We start from the raw sequence: 10356 nt of genomic DNA on the forward strand, positions 1-10356 counted from the left end.
AACGCTAACTTCTGCTCATCGCACATGAACTGTAATAATGTCAGAGCAAAATACAGAATAAAACTAAATAACCTGACTATATGCATGCCTCTGGAATAATTCCCTTAGCGTTATGTATATATCTCAACAATTAACCTGGAGTCAAAGAAAAGGGAGAGTGAACACAAAGTGCACAGTGGAGATACGAAAGATGTATATGAAAATATTAATAAAAAGATCAACAACATCATATATCTTTTATAATTTCCATGTTATTCGTCTTTTCTTTCTTTTTTTAATTAATATCATCTGTTTCCATTATTGTCTTATTTTATTCGATCACTCAATATGATTTCTTGAATGGGTAACCGACGTATAATCTACTCATCTAGAATGTGTCGTTTAGGAAAAGGTGAACAACTTGCCTTCCACCTAATACAAACACATCACATATGTACAATTATTCTTTAACATTCATCTTTTATTGCCTTTTTAATTATATTCATCAGTTCTCCTTACTTTTTCATTTTTCAACATTACACACATTATAGTCTTATTTTATCTATCACTCAGCATAGCCTGTTGAGTGGATGAACCACATATAACATCCTCAACAAGGATATGTTGTATAAGTAATGATGAATGACCTGCATTCCACCTAATATGAACACATCATGTATAAATGAAAATCTCAAGGTGAGCAACCTGCAGCCTATTTGAGAAGGATGCATCATATATAAGAGTAAACGACCTACAATCCATTCGTAATGAAAAACATTGTATGTATGCACATATACATGCATAAATCGGCTGAACGACCTGCAATCCATCCGAAAAAGATGTATCGTATGTTCATATTATAACGACCCGCAATCCACCCAATATGAAATATATCATGTGAATGCACATATACAAACACACACACACACACATATATATGATGAATGACCTGCAATCCATCCGAAAAGTGTCTCACATAAAAATAGGATGAACGACCTTCAATCCATCCCGTAAGATGTCTCACATAAGAATATGGTGAACGACCTACAATCCACCCTATGAGAAAAATTTTATCTCAATTTGTTCGAAGTTTAGGCACAAGCAAAAAGATTCGAAAGCTCTTTCGAATTTCGGAGTAAAGAGTTCTCTATTTATAGAGTTATTTTTCTCATTACTCTGATATAATTAATCTCATATCTTTTATAACAATTAACCGAGTTCCATGACACGAGAGATATATTCACTTCTCGATTAACTTGGTTGAGAAGTCATATACTTCCTATGAGCGTTGAGCCAAAATTCTCTTATATATTACTTATTTCAGTTATAAGAACTGTAGGAATGTAATTTATTAATTATATTCATCCTCTCTTATTTTCTCATCATAATTCATTCAGATTATCCCTTTTTTTCATTATTAATTCTTAAAAAGAAAACCATAGTACCATAAGAAAAGGCAAGCAACATGCATGATAAAATCAACTCTATGGATAACAAAAGAATCATATCATCTATTAATATTTGCTAATAGAATGAATTTCTTTTGTTTATTTATTATCATAAGGAAGTATCCTTACGATGACTTATATAATACCTTGTAAATGAGATAACCTTTTAATAAGAACAACCGCAAATAAATGAATTTTATTTCCCATGTATGACAATCCAAATAAAATTGATAGTATTTTATATACTACCTATACTTGATTTATATCATATATTCTGAGCGAAACTAGCAATCAAACAAAGCTAAGGAATTCTTAGATGTGGTTGAGTTTTAAATCAATAAAAGATCAAGCAAAAGAGGATCCAATGATTTGATCATGCATGAAAGGAAATTGAAAGAGATCAAGCAAGAACCTCCTCCTAAATTAAATTTGGCAGTGCTGTGATGATGTGCGGCGGCTGCGATGACGTGCGACGACAACGACGTCATGTGACGGTGACGACGACGATGACCCGGAGCAAGGACGGCGGCGGCGGCATGAAGAGTTTGAGGGTGGATTAGGGTTTTGGAGTTAGAGAGGTTTTAAAGATCCTTTATTTGCATTTTTGCATAAAGGTCCAACAAGTTTTTAAAATTTTTTTTTAACTAAGACCTTTTTATTTATTTCAAGATATAACAAGTGGATGCAATGATAATAGAGATGATGGTGAATTCTACCGAATTGATGTCAGAGGATCTTCCTCTTAGACATTACCTGACATTACTTTAAATTTGAGGACGCATTTTTTTCAACTTGGGGAGATTGATACAGGAGGATCCAAATATTTTTATTACTATTTTTCATAATTTTTATTTTTAGAAATTTTTAAAGTTTTTGGTATTTAAAGTAGTTTTGAAAAGTTTTATTTTTTATAATTTAGGATTTTAAGTTCGTTTAGGATTTTTAGGATTTCAAGTCCGTTAAGAAATTTTTCTTTCTATTTGAATTTTTTCTTTCTTTTACAAGTTAGAGTTTTGGGTCTGTATAAGCTCTTATTAGTTAATGTTTAGGGAGAGGATTTTGGTTTAATAATATTTTCGATAGTGTCATTTATTTTTTTATCTTCTAGTATTCTTTTGAATCAATAGGTTTTAGACAATTGATTTTCGATGTTTGCAGTCAATTAATGGAATTAATATTCTCTGTAGGATAATCGCTATCTCGTCCGGCGTCAACGATGCAGAGACGATGACTATTCCACTGCATTTAGGTCATATTTATTTTGGCCATCATCATTTTCGTTTATTAAATTGCCGCTATAATATCGATGTAACTAGATCTTGCATGTTTTCTATTTTATTGAATTCATAAGGTTTGTAATTCTTGTTAGAAAACCTTTTCCATCAAGTGGTCAGAGCCACAACTATTTCATCAACATTATATCGATAAAGTTAGGGGTTTTCATCAATTCAATGTTTATGCTAGATTTTGATCTACTGACGTAAAAGGATTCTTGATCGTCAAGTTTTGGTATAAGAAAACCTAGGGTTTAAGTTCTTCATGATACCAAATCACGAAGAACAGTGGCAGTTCCCAAAACCATCATGATTTGTTGGGAAAAATGCCACATTTCATCTTAGAAAACGTGGTACCAATGATTAGTCGACTGATGAAGTAGACAATCGATGGATGCTCTAGAATTGGCTAACAGAATAATTTTTTACTCAATTGATTGGTTCGATTACTTGCATCACTCGACTATTATTTTACAGCAATCGACCATTAGCCTTGAAGTTGAGCACAGAACGAGTTTTTCTCGATTGGCCGATTCGACTGCTTGTATTAGTTGACTGCTGTTTTATATTAATTGATTGTTAGCTTTGAAGTCGAGCACAAAATGAATTTTACTTGATTGGTCAGTTCGACTGCTTGCATCAGTCAACTATTGTTTTATAACTGATTGATGACCTTGAAGTCGAGCACAGAACGATTTTTAACCGACTAGCTTGTTTGACTACAGCCATCAGTCGATTGTTGATTTACAATAATCGATTGATGATCTTGAGGTTGAACACGATATGACTTTTAATAGAATGCGGTATTCGATTGTTTATTGTTAGTCGATTGCCATTAAGTAACAATCGGTTGTTAAAATCATATTTGTGCATTTAAAGTTTATCTGCCAATTATTTCTTTTCGATCAAGTCTCTTAAGGTTTTCTTATGTCTATTTACACACGTGTTACTAAATTGAATTGATGTGTCACTTCAAAAAAAGACACCTTGGGAAGGTTTAGTACATTTTGTGTCGATAGATGTATATCTATATTAAAAGTAAATGACCTAAAAAAATATATTTTTAGGTCGAATATATGTTTAAGGAACAAATTTTGTTTAAATCATGCGCATAATATGTTGACTTAAAAAAAGACATATCATGTGGCTGATTAAAGTCATTGTGAGCTATAGTCTCAAACAAATAGCTCATATGAAGTGTCAATTATCTATCTAACGTGTTGGTTCAAAGGAAAACACATTATATGGTCAACTAAAGTTGAGTTATAGATAGAGTATCGCTAACAAATTGCATTCTAGTCTAAAGATGGAATGTAATATTGTATTTGATATCTCATTAAGAGCTCATTCATATGTATATTTTATATTATATACACCTATATTTATCTATCTATATTCTTGGCTTTAACATGAGTTTACAGTGTTTCCTCTCTTCTCATTCAGTGCAATCAGTAACTGACAAGTGACAACATTAATAACATCCCTACACTTACTGAATCAAATTGTCCAATGGAAAGAATACGTTATTATAGTATTGGGTTGCATGGACTTAGACTATTTATGAAGGCACGCTCGCCCCATACCCTTAATCAGTGCTAGCACTGCAGAACAGAGAGTTGAATTTGAAAAGTATGAGCAATCAAATTGCATGCGTCTAAGCATCATGAAGCTTTCAATTTTGGAATCAATTAAAGGCTCAATAATTGAAGGGGAGGATGTTAGAATTTTCCTAGAACAACTTGCAAACCGTTTCACCTTAAATGAAAAGGTCAAGACGACTACAGTATTATAAAAGCTAGCTTGTCTCAATGTGGTATAATAGAAAGGGAAGCATAAGGGAGTATATTATGGAGATGTCTCATCTCGCTACAAGACTAAAGACATTAAAATACGAAATGTTTGAGAGTATGTTGGTGTACTTTGTCTTGATGTCTCTACCTACACAATTTTCTCCTTTTAAGATTTCTTATATTACTAAAAAGGAATAATAGACATTAAATGAGCTTATTGTTCAATGTGTGCAAAAGAGGAGAGACTGATGTGTGAGACATCTTAGAGTGCTCCCTTTACATCAACTTCTCAAGATTCAAGTATGAAGCGAAGAAGAACTAATGTTAAAGGTAAAGATAAGCAATTGCATATTCTGGGGGTCATGATCATAAAGAGCAAAAGAAATAAGATAAAGAATCTCCTTATTTCTTTTGTAAGAAGAAAGGTCATATAAAGTTAATAGACTAAATTATTTTTTTAGAGGTATTCTTTACTTATAAAGTTTGACATTATTGTTGACGTCAATTAAGGAGCATTCGTGTATTGTATATAAATCACATGTAACTCAAGTGAAAGATTGTTGAATTTTATCTCGCTATTTGATGAGCATACATGTATTTATGACACACAGATTTATGCCATTAAGAAACAAATCCATTAAGTTATCTAATTAATAATTATTGAGAATTTGTGTTATTGGATATGAATTTACATGTGTAAAACTCGTTAACCATCACAGTAATTATTGCACGTGGGACAGGAATCAATTTCTCATTGTTCGACGAGGCCGAGCTGATGCCCTTTGCTGTCAGCAGAAGCTTGCCCATCAAATAATCAAGAGGCAGTCGATCAGTGAGGACCAGAAGCCAGAAACTGCCAACTCAGATCACACAGGCTTTCTTTTCTTTGAGAAGAAGGAGAATGGTGATTATCACGTTCATGTTCATGTGGTGAAGCAGATATTGTAAATGTATTGATGGTACGTCCAGGCCCGACTTTAGGCATAGGCGGGTAAGGCCTATGCCTAGGGCCCAGGATTAAAAGGGGCCCAAAAAAATTTAAATTATTTAGGGATAATAAATAATAAATGGTTAAAATCCAATCAAATCTTGCTGCGTCCCGATACCGATATCCCCTTTATCTCCCCTCTCCTCAATTCGACGCGTTCTCCTTCTCCTCGTTCGACGAGTTCTCCCGTTCTCTCAACGCCGATCTCGCGACAGCCGTTCGACTCTTCATCTCCTGCCGTCTGCCGACGCGATCTTCCCTGAGGGTTTTCCTCGCCGACGCCGGCGAAACCTCTTCTTCGACGCGAGGGCCCCTGAGGCGCAAGACAGCACGGAGCACCTCCGTCCGGTCTGTTCGACGAGCCCTCTTCTAGCCTTCTTCGACGGTTTTCCTCGCCGACACCGGCGAAACCTCGAGGCTCGCCGCTCGCCCCTCTGGCCGTCTTCCTCGCCGGCGAAACCGCGAGGCTCGCCGCCTCGCCCCTCTGGCCGTCTTCCTCCGTTCCTCGCCGGTGAAACCACGACTCCGCGAGGCTTCAAGCTCGCCCCTCTGGCCGTCTTCCTCGCCGGCGAAACTGCGAGGCTCGCCGGCCGCCGCTCGCCCTTCAGCCCTCTGGCCAGTGGCCCTCTTCTTCAATCTTCGACCGTCTTCCTCGCCGGCGAAACCGAGAGGGCCTCGCCCCTCTGGTCGAGTGGTCTGTGGTCGTCTTCTTCGGATTGCTGTTTACAGTTGGTCTGATTGCTGTTTACTCAAACAGTCAAGCCGATCCGGTAGTTTCTTTTACTTTTTTCAATATTATTGTTGTTGAGATTTAGCTTTTAGATAGTAATTTTTTGTGTTTGATCCAGCTGTTCTACGAGTCTTTTGACGAATCGTTCGAGGGCAGTGGATCGTTTGACGGACTACCAAGGTAAATTATTTCTGTTTATTTTTAATTGTTAGTAGATAGTTCATTATTAAAGTAAATATTTATTTCTGTTCTATTATTAATTGTTAGTAGACAGTTCATTATTAGAGTAAATAAATATTTATTTCTGTTCTATTATTAATTGTTAGTAGATAGTTCATTATTAGAGTAAATAAATATTTATTTCTGTTCTATTATTAATTGTTAGTAGATAGTTCATTATTAGAGTAAATAAATATTTATTTAGCAATGCTATCAATTGAAAAAAATTTATTATTAAAACTTGAATATGAAAATTTAATTAATAATTTTGCATCTAAAAAAGCAAGAAAATTTAATTTTATATAAAAAATTTATTTTTAAAATTAAAATTTTAATTTATTTTAAAAAAATTTTAAACCCACCATTGTCGGTCTCAAGTCCGAATAAAAAAGGGTGAGAGAAAATTTTTTAAAATAATAACAATCATTTTAAAAAAAATTTCGCCTAGGGCCCTCCGTGAACTTGAGCCGCCCCTGGGTACGTCGAAATGTCCTGGTTTCATAATTAATCATAATAAAATTATTTTAGTTTGATCAAAATCATGTATTGTTGGATTAAGATACTTTTATCAATTTGACAAGCACTCTTATATTTAAATAATAATTCAATTAAAATGTCATCTATAATTTATTGTTTGAAGAAAATGAAAGACAAAAAAACAAAAAACACATGGTGTGGGGATCGATTAATTATTGACTAGTCAGTTCGTGCAAATTTGACTTGGACTCACGCAGTCAATGACGCACTGAGTCCACATGAAACTGGTTTTGCTATTACTAATGAACAAAATTAAATCAATGCATGCGAAAAATTAACTTTGACAAAGATTTTCTTTTATAGTCTTCTTCTTCTTTTAATGCGAAAAAGATTCTCATTAATGTTGCGTTCATTTCTAAATCTTTCTTTCTACTTTTTTGGCCTCTTGATTCGATTTCTTTAGCCTCACGTCTCTAAATTATAGTTTTTTACATTTTCAATTTAATTAACGGATGAGATAATGGCGAAAATTCAAAAATGGGAGGTAGTAAAACTTGAGGAAGGGAGGAGGCAACATTAGTGATTCGTAAGAAAAGAAAAGATCGATAATGACTGATAGATCAAGGAAAGATGGAAAGATTGATAATGACAGTCGCATTGACTCAATCCCTGAGGGTGACTGATCCGGTCCCATGGAAGTTTCCCATCGGCCACCAGGGTAAATCGGGAAGCGCACGTAGCGACCAACCCAGATGCCCAGCGTCCTTTGATTGCGATCCTCATTTGAAGAAAAATTCCTGCAAATACGCCGTAGCTGGGGATCGAACCGCGGGTACCTGGGTGACAACTTGGATGTCCTACTGCGGCACCATGACCCCGGGGACTATAATTAACTATCATAGTTCTATGATATCTGTGTCTAAGAAAATAAAAGATCGACAATGATTGGTGGATCAAAGAAGGATGGAAAGAATATGCCGCCTTTTAAGTCATCTATGGCGATGATAAAACTATCAAAATTCAATGATATCCGTGTGATCAAAGATGAATCTAAGAATTAAATCCTTGTCTGAATTCGTCTCTAATCTAAAGCAACTAAAGTGATAAGTGTAGAAAAATATAGATCATCCATTTTATTTTTAACTTTTTTTTGCGATGCAAAACCAACGGAAACTTCAGAAATTCAGAGGGAAAAAAATTATCTAACCACCCTTAGGTATCTTGGCCGACAAAGATTGGGGAGGCAATCAAGGACAAATTTAGGAATTCGAGTTAGACTTGGTTATAGCTCAGGACAACCCTTGCTTGGATTTGTCTCTCCATGTTATTATAATAAAATTTCTTCTATGACTACGAATAATTGTTTGGTTAATAATAATGAGTTAGTAAAGAAGAGTACTTAACTTTGTCACTCCTACTACAGATGGAAAATAGCACATAGCACACCCAATATAGTGGAAAAAAATCTTATATACCTAAACAAAGATATACATGTATAATGTATTGCGAGCTCTACAGCCAAAGAAATTGAGTAGTCGATCGAAATGTAGTATCTTGTAAAGAAACATAGAATCCGGCTCCATAGAACTCTCATTTGTAGATCAAAGTATCTGGTGGTTTTGTGAGACTCCTTGCAAATCTCTTTCGGTGTCCATGCAGATCGCTCGCCAAAAGTCTATATCATCGTGGCTGTCGAATAGGTTGAAGTAGTGACTTGGACTCATAGGGATTTCTACTGTTGTAAAAGCCATGGACAATGTCTCCGGCCAAAGCCTCTCGATCTCTCCCTCTTCGCCACAAACATAATTGCAAGTGCTAATCTCTGTATTGACCGTCGATAAATCAGAGAAGTCGCTATTCGATCGCTCTATAGAGGTTTCCAGTGTTGTAAAATCCATTGATAAATCTGACTCTACATTGAACTCATCCTCCAATTTGCTGCCGATGCGATCGCCAAGGCTAGTCTCCACAGTCATTGTCGACGAATCAGTGAGACACGAAGCAGAGAAGCCACTGTTGGACCGATCAAGTGGCCTCGAGCTCTCTTTCTTTTGCTTCTTGATCTTCTTTGGTCTCTTTAACGGCATGTTTGGGTCCATGAGACGCCTCTTCAAGTTGGTGTGCCACACGTTCTTTATCTCGTTATCGGTTCTCCCCGGTAGATTCTTAGCGATATCGGACCACCTATATCAAGACCAATTGCATAAGAATACTTCGAGAGAGAATATAATATATATATTCTCAGTACTACTACTTTGGCAAACTCGATCGTACCTATTGCCAAGCTCCCCGTGCAATCGGATGATGGTCTCCTCTTCTTCCCTGGTGAAGTTTCCTCGCTTTATATCGGGCCGCAGGTAGTTCATCCACCGGAGCCTACAGCTCTTTCCGCACCTTAACAAGCCTGATCGAGCAAGCAAATTGAATGCACAGAGTAATTAAGTAGCTAGTTCACACACACACATGCATGCATATAGATGAATTGCGATATATATTTCGATATATACTACTACTCACCGGCTTGTTTAGGCAGAGCACGCCAATTGCCATGGCCAAAGCTGCCAATGTGATTCACTAAGATTTGGTCTTCTTCGGCTGTCCATGGCCCCCTGTTGAGGCCTATCTTCTGGCAGCAAGGAGCTCTCACCATCTTCTCGGCCTATCCTATCGACCTTCTTCCTCCTTGGTTTCCTTCCTCTCTGTGCAGTGGCAGCTGTATGCATATATAGGGAGATTTATTTATACAGCACAATTGGCAACGTGAGGGAAATGACCAGCCAATTAGGGAACTATCATGGCAGCTTCCTATAGACAAAATTATATATGTCACTTGCAAGCCGTCATCGATCATCACTCTCTTGGTTGACTGAGAATTATGGTCCTAGTCGACATCGCCTATTGGATGTTGAAAAATTACTCAATACATTGAAGAGGGACAGAATGACTATTTCATAAGTAAACCATCGTAAACCAATATAATGTTCACATATATCGTCCATTCTTGAATTCGAAGTGACAAAATTAGAGTTTCGTATCCCCTAGCCTATTGGATTTGAAGTTATTCTCTGTCCGAAATAGAAGTGGCTATTGAAAAATTAATTTCCGTAACCAAATTGATTAGGGATGCAACGACTATATATTTCGTGAGTAGACTATCGTAATAATGCTTTCCTCCGTCGTGGTTATTTCACAATTTACCTCCTCACAGGTCATAAAACTGACCGTGTGAGACCGCTAGATGACAGATTCTATTTTTTTGTTGAAGAAATGAGTAAACTATCGTAAATTAATTTTTTGAACGAATGAAAAATTAATATATAATGAAGGATTGATTCAATATGATCAAATAGAAATTTTGACGCATACATGATCTAGATTAATAGACATAAATACACGAATATTAATTCGAATACGCATGAATATTAATCCATGTGGAATCAGTGTGAAATCA

General features: G+C 36.0%; 1 protein-coding gene across 1 annotated transcript; it reads right to left on the minus strand.

Annotated features, from left to right (window-relative positions):
- Positions 1–8344: 8344 nt before the first annotated feature.
- Positions 8345–9593, minus strand: LOC141833723 (transcription factor MYB15-like). Its single transcript, XM_074721217.1, has 3 exons — positions 9423–9593; positions 9180–9309; positions 8345–9089 (listed from the first exon to the last, which is right to left on the minus strand). Exons 1-3 carry the CDS (start codon positions 9553–9555, stop codon positions 8507–8509), a joined length of 846 nt encoding a protein of 281 aa, XP_074577318.1. The 5' UTR covers positions 9556–9593; the 3' UTR covers positions 8345–8506.
- Positions 9594–10356: the final 763 nt, after the last annotated feature.

The sequence above is a fragment of the Curcuma longa genome, chromosome 8 (assembly GCF_044706935.1).
Source record: "Curcuma longa cultivar G26 ecotype Majalengka, Jawa Barat chromosome 8, ITB_CL_G26_1.1, whole genome shotgun sequence".
In the NCBI taxonomy this organism is placed as follows: domain Eukaryota; kingdom Viridiplantae; phylum Streptophyta; class Magnoliopsida; order Zingiberales; family Zingiberaceae; genus Curcuma; species Curcuma longa.

Coding starts and splice junctions, on each gene's coding strand:
- LOC141833723 (XM_074721217.1), bottom strand. CDS start 9,555: ATGGTGAGAGCTCCTTGCTGCCAGAAGATAGGCCTCAACAGGGGGCCA. Junction 9,310..9,422: donor TGCTCTGCCTAAACAAGCCG/GTGAGTAGTAGT, acceptor TTGCTCGATCAG/GCTTGTTAAGGTGCGGAAAG. Junction 9,090..9,179: donor CACGGGGAGCTTGGCAATAG/GTACGATCGAGT, acceptor GTCTTGATATAG/GTGGTCCGATATCGCTAAGA.